At 36.4% G+C, this 14,330-nt stretch overlaps 2 protein-coding genes across 26 annotated transcripts in view; one reads left to right on the top strand and one right to left on the bottom strand.

The window, feature by feature from the left end:
- Window positions 1-5,990, top strand: part of TFG (trafficking from ER to golgi regulator) — a 43,390-nt gene extending 37,400 nt beyond the window's left edge. For 3 of the 8 annotated variants that reach the window (XM_060298000.2, XM_030861037.3, XM_060297998.2), the window contains 2 exons: window positions 1,566-1,661; window positions 5,162-5,990. In XM_060298000.2, coding sequence (XP_060153983.1) covers window positions 1,566-1,661; window positions 5,162-5,544 — 479 coding nt within the window. In that variant the 3' untranslated portion in view covers window positions 5,545-5,990. Of the gene's footprint in view, window positions 1-1,565; window positions 1,662-4,359; window positions 4,401-5,161 lie in introns of all 8 variants that reach the window. The other 5 variants (XM_060298001.2, XM_060298003.2, XM_060297997.2 and 2 more) reach the window with 3 other exon arrangements.
- Window positions 5,991-6,305: 315 nt separating this feature from the next.
- Window positions 6,306-14,330, bottom strand: part of ABI3BP (ABI family member 3 binding protein) — a 262,547-nt gene continuing 254,522 nt past the window's right edge. For all 18 annotated transcript variants that reach the window (XM_060297984.1, XM_060297993.1, XM_060297987.1 and 15 more), the window contains 5 exons: window positions 12,021-12,100; window positions 11,195-11,224; window positions 10,411-10,572; window positions 8,993-9,115; window positions 6,306-7,593 (listed from right to left, as the gene is read on the bottom strand). In XM_060297984.1, the coding sequence (XP_060153967.1) occupies window positions 7,478-7,593; window positions 8,993-9,115; window positions 10,411-10,572; window positions 11,195-11,224; window positions 12,021-12,100 (511 nt within the window). In that variant the 3' untranslated portion in view covers window positions 6,306-7,477. The remainder of the gene's footprint in view (window positions 7,594-8,992; window positions 9,116-10,410; window positions 10,573-11,194; window positions 11,225-12,020; window positions 12,101-14,330) is intronic.

Raw genomic sequence — 14,330 nt, forward strand, 5'->3', positions numbered from 1 at the left:
TTAATCACAGGGTCGGCATTTTCACAATGAGTTCGAAGCAGATTAAGAAAAAAATAGAGCGTGCACTTGCTTTAAGAATTGTTGTACCCTGTCATTTTTTTATTGAGGAAAATGATTAGGCTTTTTTGAGTGGGAGATCCTTAGGCTCACTGGCAGCAGTCTACTACATGGAGCTTTAATCTCAGACTTTTCGATGATACTGTTAATGTTTATATTAAACAAGGTAACATGTACAAAACTCCTTTTAAGCTAACGCTCTAGAGTTATGCCTGGGTTCTGGTGATGGTTCTTACTAGCTGTGATGTATTGACCCCAGGTAAGTTGCTTAATCTTTCTGTACTGAAAAAAGGATTGCTAATGAGGTTGATTTTTTTTTTCCCCTATGTATTCATTGTGTGTTCTTTGCTCATTTTTGTATTGTAGAGTTAACCCTTCTGATTTCTAGGAATTAGAACCCACTGTCAAATGCTATGCATATTCCTCCCCTTTGATTATATTTCTGTACCAGATTCTGGCCACTTCTGTTCTAAAATTTAGTTATGAAATGCAATCTAGGATTAAGGCAGTATCTTCTAAAAGGTGGTTAACTTCTGTACTACCTTTTGTGCTATCGATAAATCTTGAACCATTAAGAAAGCATTTAAGAAACTTTTTGTCCGTTTTTGGTTGTATTTGGGAAGAGGATTAATAGCTTAAAAATAGTTAAGCAAATTTTATTTATATCATAAAAAGCATACCACTGCTTGCTAGGAAATAATCTGGCTATCAGTAAGGTCATAGCTCATTTAGTGCTGCAGTATGTGGAGCTGGGCACCCAGTCCAGTAGCGTGGGTTCTATCCTGGGATCGTAGCCTGTGAGCACTAGCTGCCTCCTGCATCTCAGTTTGAATGGCACTAGATAATGCATTGACTTTTTTTTAGTCATTGTCTTTTTCCGCCAAAAGTATGCTATTTACCTGTTGTCTTTTGATTAACAGCAGGTAGTTTGAATATTTTTTAAAGACTCAGCAACATAAAGTTGTTTTAAAGATTTAAATACTAGCTAGATTTTTTAAAAATTTAAATTCTAGCTAGATATTACAGTGCAAGTTTTATTGCTCTCTAGGCATTAGATCTAGCTAAATCCACCATTAGAACAACTGTAAAGTAATAGAGATGATAAGGACATGAACCAGTAAATTCTTACGTGTTTGGAAATCACAGGAGCTATTAATGGTATTTGCCCCTTTCCTCAAATTTTTATTTATTGATTTTTACTGAACATTAGTAGTACATATCTGTTGACAGTTGGGTTTGAAAACATTAGTTTTTCTGGAATTTCTGAAGTAACCACTCATGTTATTTGCTGCCGATTAGAGTTCTCTGCAGTTATTCCACAGCAGAGTGGCCACACTTGTTAAATTGTTCATTCTTCTCTTCATAGACAGAGGGGAACAAACACATTCTTGTGTCTTGGTTCTCAGTGTGTTTATGTGTGTGAATGGGGAGAGAATTAAATGTGCTTTGAAAGCGTTTCTCTTCTGCTGCGTTAAACCTGCCTCTTTGCCTTGTCTTGTCTCTTTTAGGTCAGATGTACCAGCAGTACCCGCAGCAGGCTGGCTATGGCACTCAGCCCCAGGTGCCCCCCCAGCCGACGCAGCAGTACGGTATTCAGTATGCAGGTGAGCGGGTGTCCAGAGGGAGCTGTCTCTGTACTCAAGAAACTTTAATTCTTTCCCCCTAATTCCTTGATTTGTTATAGTAGGTATTAAGTATTTACTTGGGGGGGGGGAATAACACTTGTTTTATTTATTTTTAAATATTTTGCATAAAAATTTTTACTGTAAATCACCATTTCAGTTTTCCAGTGGGCAGGTAAAACTTAAAATCATAGTAGATGATTCAGTAGTAACCTGTAGTATAAAAGAGTTTTTAATACAAAGTTACCTCCTACTGATGTGATGACTTACCTGCTGGGTGATGTAGAGCTACAAAAATGCAACATTTTTTCCTCCATTATATGTAACACATTATCCCAGTGTACTCTTAGTACCTGTAAAAGCATTAACAGTTCCCTCATGGAACTTTCCATGGAACATGGAAAGAGGTGGTCTTATTAAATAAGAACCAAATTAAGCTACATAGGTTTTTAAATCTCCCAAAAGTATGTAGGAATACCAAAAACAGGCCATAAAAGTAGAATTGTGTAAAACGTAATTCAGGCAACTAAGAACATAAAAATCTCTCCGTGTAGCTTTGAATACTGTGGTTATAATTCAGGTAATTTTTACATTTGTTATATCTGAGAATTTTGTGTTCAGCTCTTGTTTTACAGTCAAAGATTTAAGTATCAAAATTTCAACTGTAATTTTAGAAAAGTAGTAAGATTAACTCTACAAAAATGAGCAAAGAACATGCAATAAACATGGGGGAAAACAGTCAACCTCATTAGCAATCCCTTGTGTACACATTATCTCATTTAATATAAACATTAACTTAGGTATCATCGAAAAGTCTGAGATTAAAGCTCCATATAGTAGACTGCTGCCAGTGAGCCTAAGGATCTCCCACTCAAAAAAGCCTAATCATTTTCCTCAGTAAAAATGACAGGGTACAACTATTCTTAAAGCAAGTGTGTGCTCTTTTTTTTCCCTTAAGTGTGCTTGGAACTTACGGTGAAAACACCACCCCTGCAGTTATAAGGTTCAGAAACCATGTGGCCCCCAAAGCCTAGAATAGTTACTGTCTGGTCCTTTACAGAAAAACGTTTGCTGGCCCCCTGAATTAGACCATAAAATTCTACCATTGGAGTCTGACATATTTTAACACAAAGAACAATTTTTATTTGGATTGGATTTGCTGTGGAGTGATTTAACCTGTAACTGCTAGTTTTTAATTATATAAAATAGGTGGAATGAATTTGAACTTGGACTATAATATTGGGGGAAGGTTATTTTTAGGATGCAGTCCTTTAAAGAAAATCTGTGTTACAAATTACATAATTTGTAGAAATAATAGATATTAGAGTGGGAAAGACCTAGTTATCTAATCCAGGGGATTTCAGTTTTCACCATACTTCAGAATCACCTGGAGAGGTGTTTTTTGAAAGTTACAGGTGCCTGGGCTCTACTCCCAGCTATCTTGTTTTATTTGGTCGAGCATGGAACTCAGGCTTTTTTATTTTAAATGCTTTGCACGTCATTCTAAAGTGCAACCAGGGTTGGGGACCACTGATCTTGTCCCACTCACTCATTTTATAAATGAGACAACTAGGGTTCAGAGAGTTGTGATTCATCAAAGGACATGCAGCCATTTAGTGGGAGAACCAGACCAGAACCCAGTATCCTTGACTTTGTAGTTAATGACTTCTCTATATCATTCTACATTCTCCAACCATGACCAGGGGTTGGCAGACTTTTCTGCCATAAAAAGCTAGATAGTAAATATTTTAGGCTTTGTGGACCATATGACTCCTTGTTCTTTAAAATTCATTTATTCAGAGAACCACAGAATTTCCATTTCTTGCCATTTCTGGCAATTTGCACCAAAGTTACTCATTTATTTTGTTTTTCAAGGGAGGGGGGATTGGTGGTGGGAGGAGGAGAGTATATACATATAGAGGTATTGCTATATTATGGTCAAAGACTAGTAGGTTGCTAATGAAACAGCATCTTAGGCCCTTAGGGGTTATTCCCTCTCTTGAAAAATAGATATGGTTGTCCCCAGATGCTGTTAAAAAGCCAGTTTAGATTTCACCTGCCAGGATGAGAAGACAGCTTTTTTTTTTTGCTCATAATCTTAAGTTGAATAGATATTTTCAGTATAAAAGCTGAGTCCTCCTGTTTCTCCAAAAACTTACAGTAAAAAAATTTTATGTAGAGGATAGGAGAAATTGTATGACATCAATGAATTGACTTTAGTTCAGTATTTAGATACTGCCATGAGTAAAATGCATTAGATATTTGATTTACTTATTAAAAATTAAGCTTGCTCTTAATGATTTTAGTCAGGGTCTTCACTGAGTAAAGTTTAGTTCTTTTCAAATTATTATCTCTGTATTTCTGATCCTGCTAGTCCTATTAACTTGAATTTGGGAGATATGGAAATAGTCAAGTAAATACTCTGCTTGGAGACTAAGTGGTGGTGGTAACATTGGACCATCTTTGACACTCTGACACTTTGGCAGTTTCCCTCTGTGACCTTTTCCAGTTTTATTCATGGACTGTGTCAGAAAGGTTTCTTTCATGAGTAAATTTTGAACCCAGGTTCAAGGTGAGTTCAGAATATACTCAAATTCATTCAATCCTTTTTATTTTTTTAAATGCAGGGTTGTACATATTTTAATAATTTTCTTATGTATCTGGTATTTAATGCTGACAGGATTCCAGTCAATGGAGAGGTTTCATTGCAAGTAGCTGCAGGTGTGTTTCATGGTAGAGATAAAAGTTTTTAGTGAAGCAGACCTTTTATTTTAAAAGACTTTACATCCTAGTAACTAATGAATATAGATGTTGATTTTTGTGGGGCAATATGATATGCTTTCTGTGTGTTACATTGTTACTGCTAAGCCAGAATTTTGAATTGTGAAGGCAAAAACCTTTACATCAGATACCAAATCTAAAAGAAAGATTTTAAGGATTGTGAAAGTTGGCACTTAATGTTTATTCTTAAATGGCTTAGTTTTTATAGAGTGAATAAACCTTAAAGCATCTCATTAGCACAATAAGATGTATTTGTAGCACCATTGTTTCATTTAAAAATATTCATTCTCTACAAATAAAATGTGTTTTTATTTGGTACTGTTACTAAACAGGCCCCTCAGAACCAGGTTAATGACTAGCTTTTGCATTAATTCCTGCATTTATCATTTGAACATCTACTCTATACTGGGAGTTATGCTAGAACAGGAATTTGCTCTCAGGGATTATGCAGTGTAGGAGGAGTTGAAGTAGAAGAAGTATATATAGTGGTTTTAATTTTAGAGGGTTTACAAAATTGTCTAGAAAGTGCTTCTTGGAGACTATGTGGTCTTGAAATATAGACTCTGCTACTCTACTCGTTGCATAAATACTTAGGATTAAGTTTGTTAAATTTCTCATTTTTTGTCCATAACAGTAAGACTAATTCTCTGGAAATTGGTCACCAAAAGGAAAAATAAGACATGTACGTTTTGCCTTTTCAGCAGGCTACAGTCAGCAGACTGGACCCCAGCAACCTCAGCAGTTCCAGGGATATGGCCAGCAGCCAGCTTCCCAGGCACCGGCTCCTGCCTTCTCTGGTCAGCCTCAGCAACTTGCTGCTCAGCCACCACAGCAGTACCAGGCGAGCAGTTACCCTCCACAGACCTACACTACCCAAACTTCTCAGCCCACTAATTACACTGTGGCCCCTGCCTCACAACCTGGAATGGCTCCAAGCCAACCCGGGGCCTATCAACCAAGACCAGGTTTCACTCCACCTCCTGGGAGTACCATGACCCCTCTTCCGAGTGGGTCTAACCCTTATGCACGTAGCCGTCCTCCCTTTGGTCAGGGCTATACCCAACCTGGACCAGGTTATCGATAAGGAGGCTCAGTTACACTGATGAATGTAGCTGCTAGCTGTTCGCCTCCCAAAAGACTCCAATACTACTCTTTTAATTTGTATTGAAGTTCACAAGTTTAAAAAGCAGAGCATTTTTTTATGATATCATTGTTGCTGTTAATTGAAAGTTAATTTGCTGGAAGAAAAAAGACCAAAATGAAAGTTTTTTTCCTCCCCTGCTTAAAATTGTAGCAGCTCCCTAGTTATTTTGGAACACTACTCTTACATGTGTGCAAAGTGATTGACTTTCTAGCTTGCCTTGTCCAGAGGATATTAAAATGCTAGGTTGAAGTTCAGCCATCTTACTTGGCTTTTTACCATTAACACGATGTACTAAAGTAGATCCCTTTGCGAAGACTAGATAGATATTATGTATAAATGTAACAAACATTGATTGATAGGTTAATAAAGAAAGATGATTGAATCCATTAGTGGTCTTGTAATTTAATTTAGTCATTGACACTATATGTGTGTGTGTGTATATGTGTATATATATATATATATATATATAAAAATGAGAAAAAATACAAATCCTTATTGATGTTTTGGTCTTAAAATGAAGTATAGACCTTTTATGCCTTTCTTGTGAAATAGATTTCACAAGAAGATAGATAGATTATATAATATTATTATATATAAATAAACACAGTAGATTCAGTATTAAAAGATACAAGAGGGGTTTGGTAGATCCTAAATAACTTGTGATTTTCCTTATAGAAATGAACCATTCAGAAATGAAGAACTCGGTCTTAAAAAAACTACATCTCTTTATTGCAGAGTTTATACTTGTTTGAAAAATATAAAATGAAGTATTGATAAAACTGAAGCATGGTGAAAGGTGGTAAGCACAGAAAGGTCCTTTAAGGAGGAGGGCAACAATGCAGCATTCCCAGCTCCCTCCCCAAATGAAGGAGAAAAATACTTTTTTTTTTTAAACATAAAAACGAGTCAGATTTTCATTACAGGTTGGGTTAGACAGAATTACCAAAACAGCCTCTGATACATTCATTCCCTAGAGATCTTCTGTGTAAAAATATAGTAAATATCCTATAAAATGGCAGGGATCTCATCATGCATTATCCTTTTGTGCTTAGACGTTACAGTCAGTCTCTGTATACAGCTTGATTAGAATTATATTAAAAACAGTAGGAACACAACTGCTTAAAGGGATAGTTTGACAAATAACATTCAGACATTGTAACATGTTTATGGGTAGAGAAAGAAAAAAATATGTAATGTATTTTGAAACGCTATATATAATTCTCAATTCTATTTATAACAAATGAAATTTACTGATTCAAACAAAATCTTTTCAATAATTTGCAGATATTTGAGGAAATGTATACTGTCATGAATGGTTAACTATTTAAACGCTTCAGAAAAGATATTCAGCTGTTGCTAAAAAGTTGAAGTTTAAATAAACATGTGAATATTAGCACCTTTTTCCCCCAGATATATATATGCTGAAGATAATTTGATCTAATAAGTTAAACCAAGTAGAGGTTTATGGAATTAACTCACCAGTAGGAAGAATACAGAATAATAGTATTTTTTAAAAAGTATATTAGTTTTTTGATGTTAATTTTGTTATAAAAGTATCTCAAAACATCATTACAACAATATGATAAATAATATACAAATGATCTCTTAAAATACCATGAATAGGGAGCCAGCTTCCCCAAAAATGTTATTCTGTTAATGTCAATATTTTGCTTTCTTTAAATGACTTTGTAAAACCTGATAAATATTCTTAGCAATCTTCCTAGTAAACATCTAATATTGCTATTAATTAGATTTTAAACTTTTATACATAGTAAACATAAGAGCTTTAAATGCATGTGACAAACACCATACTGTTTCCAATTATTTTTTGCCATGATGAAACAGAAGGCACTTCTGAACGTGATTGCAGCATCTACCATTTTCCAGGAATTGTGGTCCCACATTCATACCACTGGACATAATTGATTTGGGTGTGACCACCAATTTCTCCAAATTGGACAGGTTCCTGGCGAACTGCTCTGAAATAGCCTGAGAGAAAATAATTAATTTTAATAGCTGCTATGATATATTTTTGTCCTCAGTGCTCATAGGTTGAAGGGTGTCATTGAATGCCTGAAGCTTACTCTAGGTGAAGCAGAGTATTTTAGAAAAAGGATAGTAAGAGAGGCCCTGGTGTCTTTCCTGAGGTGGTAATGGCTAGCTGAACATCAGGGACACTTGAAACTCCTTGACATCTGCCTTAATCTAGGATGGGATGGTTGGTAGTATTTGACAGATAAAGCTGAAAGGGGGCAGGAGTTGGAGAGGTTTCGTGTTTTGTTTGAGTATAACTGACCAAGTTCAGTACACACTTTGACCTACGTAAAAGTGTACTTTCTGTACTTCACAGCCTAGTGGTGGTCTATGAAGTTACCTGGTTAAAGGAGTGTTGTACTAAAATGTTAGGAAACAAAAGAAGGATTGGTCTAAGATTGCTAGATTTCTCAGAACTAAAGTTTGATGAAATCTTCCTTCAAGGACCCTACAATAAGTGATTAAAAATTTTGCTGTGAATGTAAAATGTTACAGAAATAGACACAATTTACAGTATATTGTATATCTGGTTCCTGTGAGGCAGCAGTTTCAATTTTCTGATAATGAGTTCACAGATCTTATTAAGTCACCTTTTAGTGTGGTTGGTATTTTTAGTGCCAGTGACCAAAATGTGATGCTGAAAAGACTAGTCAAATAATTTTAAGTATTTAACAAGCCCCTCTTGGTAACTCCTGAGTAACATGGATGTGTAATTTACCCTTTCTTACCCTACCTGGACAGGGATTAAATTAATTTTCAGTCTTTTCAATTCTTACTAAACAGCTTGGTGCTAATGTGTCCGTAGCAAGTTACAGTGGTTAGTCATTTCTCAGCAGAATTCTTCTATTTTAATTGTATTTATAGAATTATTTATAAGGCAAGTAACATTCTTTTTTCCTTCTACAGTAGTAGTAAAGCTTTGAATTTCTTTAAAATTTTTTAAAAAGGAATAAAAAAAAATGCCTGTGTGCTCGGTATGACAAAAACCATAAAAGTAGTGCATGAATGATTTAAGCTGGGGAAATTAAGCTTCTTTTTTTATAGCTGTTTTTAAGCTGCTCTTTTATAGCTGCTTTTGAAAATTCAGGTTTTCTTAAAGTAGAATGGATTTATATAAGATGTTCTGTAATTCCCCTCAGCTCTAAGAAACAGAGTCTTAAGGAATGGGAGGAAAGTGAAGAAACTTCTATTAAAGTCTTCATGTTAAGGTCTTATGTGGGAAGTCCTTTTTCCTAGGCAGATGGAGTAGTAGTACTACAGAATTATTTTTAAAGTGATTGATTTTCTCAGCTTGAATGTTTTTTGGGTTAATTTGTAAAAGCCTCTTACTTACGAGGAGGCTCAGAAAACATACCTTCTTTGGTGGGTAACTGGTCAGAAGAGAGTTGCTGTCCTGTGCGTCCATCTAAAAATGAGTCTACGAACTGGCAGTGATCTTCTCCATGGCCTCTCTGATCACCTATGTTATAAAATTTTCCTGAAAAAAACAAATTAAAAGGATCATGAAGTATTGCTGCCTTTGATATGAGAGGACTCTGAAATAATCAAATTGTTTCAAATAATCTGTCTTCCTTGTTCTTGTACTTCTCCCCCCTTTCTTTCCAGTTCGAGCCACCAGTGTTCCTTGATTGAACTATGGAATCGTCTCCCAGCTGGCGTCCCTGCTTTCACTCTTGCTTTTCCCTATTTTTCCTCCCCTCCTCCTTTCACAGATTAGTCATCTTCTAAAAACGCAACTCAGATAGTGTTACGCCCCTCCATCAATCTCTCCAGCAGTCTTCTGTTATACTCAGAATAAAACCCGGGAGTCCTTACCTGGTTTCCTAGCTCCGCACGATTTCATGCTGCCTGATCTTCCCCTCACTAAGCCTCAGCCACACTAGTGGAACCGGCGAGGCATTTTCTGCTGCGGGTCTTTGCGTTTCTCTTCCCTCTACCTCTGGTTCTTTATCCCTCGGTCTTTGCGTGGTTGGTTCCTTCTCATAGTTTTCTTCTCGGCACAAGTGCTACCTTTTGAGGGGGGTGCTTTTCCTAACCATTCTAACTAAGAGTTTTCATTCAGCCATTTTTTTCCTCCATTTTCATTCCATTCAGCCATTTTCTTTCACCCTTTTTCTTTTCTTCAGAGCACTATATGAAATTCTTATTTACATGTTTGCTTTCTGTCTCTCCCCGCTAGATTGTAAGCTACAAAGAGCAGGAACGTGTCTTATTTCCTGCTTTGTCCCCAGCACCTGGAACAGTGTCTGAACAAAGCAGATAGTTCTGTCGAATGATTGAGCAAATGTCTACCTTTCTATGTTGGGCCAATCTTATTTAAAATTTTCACTGTATGAATATGAACCCACTGAGTCTGGAGCAAGGGGTTATAGCCCTTCTGGCTCAGTGTTTTAATCTTGCTCTTGTCTCTGACAGACTTAAAATCTTAAATACGTCGTACTCCTTCCATGATTATTGTTAGATACACTCTTTTTACTAGCAGTAGGCTTTTTATCCTGGGTTGGCTGTAACAAAATTGAGCTTGGATGTGACTAGTTTTTCTACATTCAGGTTCGCCATGATGGCACCGTTTCACATTGCATTTTCATTATTTACCTTCTTGTAGCATGTCTCAAATCCTAAGATTCCAATAACATCTTGCTCAAAAAGGAAACTTGTATTTACATCACACCTTCGTGTCTGGGACTGTCCATAGAAAAGGCTAAGTTACAGAATGCTGCAAAGCGTTTCCTGAAGGATAATCCTCAAAACAGAACTGATGGCCGTGCTTACCTGTGAGGGAGTCACTCAGATAAATCTTGTATCTGAGAGAGTTGCACAGCTGCACCCCTACAAACTTTTTATACCACGTCCTTTTGACATACTGTTTGCCCTTACATTCTGAGTAAGAGTCTGAATTAAAGGGTCTTTCAGTCCAGATGGCATCTCTTCCTGCTGCATAAGAAAAGCACATGGTTTGAGTTTAGTATTTGACTTTCGGTCCTGAAGAGCTGTCTTAAAAGCTTTTAAAAAAGCAGTTTGCCAGGTTCATTGTCAACCTGCTCATAGCTGGTTTTCTCCAGTGCTAAATATTGGAGCCAAAAATATAGGAGTAAACCCCCAATTAAATTTCCATCAATGATGAGGTAAATCTTGGAGCAGTATGTGTCAGAGTTGACTAGCCTCTGCAGTGCTCAATGTAGAACAGCATCCCTTTAGGAGCAAATTTAGGTTTCTTTTTTTGCAGCATATTATACAATTTAAACAGTTGCTTTAATGTGACTTGTTATTAAAAGTGGAAGCGAGGGTCCTGTATCTTGACTTAATTATTAAACAGAAAAGTTGAGCTGGTCTGTTACAAGAATGGAAAGCAGGTTTTAAAATATTCAACTTGTTCCTGAAACAACATAGGCTGTCAGTGTTACTGAATGTTTTAGGTAAGCATTCATACCTGGTTGATATTCTAAGAAGACTAAATGGACTAAAGTGAAATCATGACTAAAATTCTACCATGCCCGTTGAGTTGAATCACTGTAGGAAAGCGTGTAGCTGTGTTCTCATCCAGGTAGGTACTTACCAGAAACTGGCTCGCTCACTCTTGGGTCAGCTAAGGAGAAATAGCAAAGACAGAGTCAGAGGTTATTAGGTAAGTCCCAGTGTTCCAGTGACATAGTGAAGAAGATGGGTGCTTATAGTTGTTAAGGAATCTTGCAAAACGGTACACTCTTACTAAAGTCCAAATTTGAAAATTGTATATTTTGTTTTGGGAATTGTTCTCCAGTGGAGAAGCTCCTCTGCCACGTACTCAGCTGTATCTTTTATATGTGATTTGTGAAGTTAGTAGTCTTCATTGCTGTTCTAGATTTTACTTCCATTTTAAAATCTTCCTCTTTTAGTTTCATTAAAAAAACTATTGATGATAAAATCACCAAGATGCCATGAACTGCATTTGGTGTAAAAAATTATACACTAATGCTGTGAGTACAGATGTATCTCATTAAGGAATTGAAACTTAGGCCAAATTAGAAAATTTCACGGCTGTTCATCGTAAAAAACTCACATGAATTCCCTTTCTGGATACTGTGGCTGAGCGTCTGATATTTTGATTCTAGGCACAGATTCTAGGCATAGAGAGGAGCATTCATGCACTATTGAGTATAGACTGACTATATGCTTTTTTTCTTTTAAACTGATATGCCTAATGTTTTTCTGACATCAAGATAAATGAGGAAAAACCCAAGGGGTGTTTCCTTAAGGGTACCTTCATCAGTTTGCTTTTTCAAATGGATGGTTTTTTTTTTAAATCAAATGCTTTACCCAGTGTTTAGCTAGGTTTCAAACAAGCTGTGCAAAACATGGTGACCCTTTATATCCTTGTTAGGAATTACTGCTGATGTGATTACCTGATTCAGTACTGAATGCCACCGTGTTGCTGGGTGGGCCTTCACCAAGTGGGTTTTTGGGTTTCACCTGGAACTCATAGCTGTGTAGGGGGGAAAAGAAACAAACAGAAAACAGAAATAATGTTCTTAAGTGGTAGGAAACAAACAATTTTCTTGTCATACCGACATTCTTCCTGATTCTGTTTTGAAATCATCATGACAGTGAATGGACATATGTTCTAGAAGAAGCTTCAGGAAAGAAAAATTCCTTTAATTCTGCTGTTCAAACAGCTTGTCTAATTGTTTTCTAGAAGAAAAGGGTTAAGTTAATAAAAAAGATTGTTGTCTTTTAAAAACTCCAAATTAATAGAAATAGCTGGGCAGGTTGCTAATGGACATACAGGAAAAGAGGTATGTGGTGGACCCAGGCTAATTCCAGTAACAAGGAGCCTCAGTTTCCTTCAAATGTTTAGCTACTTCCTGGGAGCGCAGAATAAATTCCTTTTTATTCCTTATTATCCCAACCCTGGGTATAGCCATAGACTTAGGCAGTGTTCTTCATTGTGGGGTTTGAGCTACCCATGTCAGAATCACATGATAGAGCTACACTGGGGAAAGTTTGTTTAAAGTGCAGACTTCTTGTTCTAGTCTAGCTACTGAATCCCTTTTTGAGGGATTCCAGAGAGGTATTTATAATAAGTTCCTGAGGTGAATCCTGTGCCCACTGACATTTGAGAACTACTAGATAAGCTATGGGAGCAGATGTACATGAAAATATTTTGTTGCAAGAAGTTCCTGGTTATATCTCCTGGAACTTGGGTCTTCTGTGGATCATAGGAAGCCACGATATATTCTGAGTAGGGGCATGGTAGTGTCAGCTCATGAAGAGTATGGGCACAAAGACACTTTTCTCTCCTTCTATAAACTAGATTTATATGTGCCAGGCCCTTAACCCTTTATGTTAAAAAAACAAAAGACAAAATAAGCCCATATCCCTTGCAGTTATGTTTGATTCTGTCCTTAAGAATTATGCACTAAATTACTATGCAATATTTGACAAACTTCATCCATAGAATACTCAAGCAGAGCAAACCCTTTTAAGTTCAAACAGTAAAGCTATTTGCTGTTTGTCTGAAACGAAGAGTTCCTTTCAGTAGCAGACTTAGCAGGAAAGTAATTTTGAATGTAAAACCAGCTTGAGTCAGCTGATAGAATTGATTGAGTTTCAAAATTGTGAAAGACTTTTGGGAGATAATTCCTGTTTTTAAAAGGTTTGTAATTGACTAAGAGTGCAAAACACAAAAAATACTTTAGAAAAAAGTGAAAAACAGAAGGATGACAGCTCTTAATTTGGTACAGAGGATACCAAGTGAGCAATAACAGAACTTTCTGGGGCTCAAGGAGTCAGATTTTTGACCATTGAGGTACTGCTGAAATCTATAAAGAAGACAGATTCTAGCATTACAATGTGAACATTTTTTGAGTGCCTACTATGTACCAGATACTACATAGGAAAAGTAATACACACAAACCCCAAGAGATAATTATTTTCCTATTTTTCAGTTAAGAGCAATGACGCTTTTAACCATTGTACTCTTATTGTCTTTGCTTTTCCAAACTTTGTGATATGGGGATTAAAACATGCAGCGTTTTCATTTATTTATTTTAAAAACTTTTTAACATCTCTATTGGAGTATAATTGCTTTACAATGTTGTGTTAGTTTCTGCTTTATAGCAAAGTGAATCAGCTATACGTATACATACATCCCCATATCTCCTCTGCATCTTTATTCCTGTCCTGCCCCTAAGTTCTTCAGAACCTTTTTTTTTTTTAGATTCCATATATATGTGTTAGCATATGGTATTTGTTCTTCTTTTCCTGAGTTACTTCACTCTGTATGACAGACTAGGTCCATCCACCTCACTACAAATAACTCAATTTCGTTTCTTTTTAGGGCTCAGTAATATTCCATTGTATATATGTGCCACATCTTCTTTATCCTATGTCGATGGACACTTAGGTTGCTTCCATGTCCTGGCTATTGTAAATAGTGCTGCAGTGAATATTGTGGTACATGACTTTTTGAATTATGGTTTTCTCAGGGTATATGCCCATTAGTGGGACTGTTGGGTTGTATGGTAGTTCTGTTTTTAGTTTTTTAAGGAACCTCCATACTGTTCTCCATAGTGGCTGTATCAGTTTACATTCCCACCAACAGTGCAAGAGGGTTTCTTTTTCTCCATACCCTCTCCAGCATTTATGGCTCATAGATTTTTTTTTTAATTAATTAATTTATTTTTGGCTGTGTTGGGTCTTCGTTTCTGTGTGAG

This window comes from Globicephala melas, chromosome 4 (assembly GCF_963455315.2).
Source record: "Globicephala melas chromosome 4, mGloMel1.2, whole genome shotgun sequence".
Taxonomy (NCBI): Eukaryota; Metazoa; Chordata; class Mammalia; order Artiodactyla; family Delphinidae; genus Globicephala; species Globicephala melas.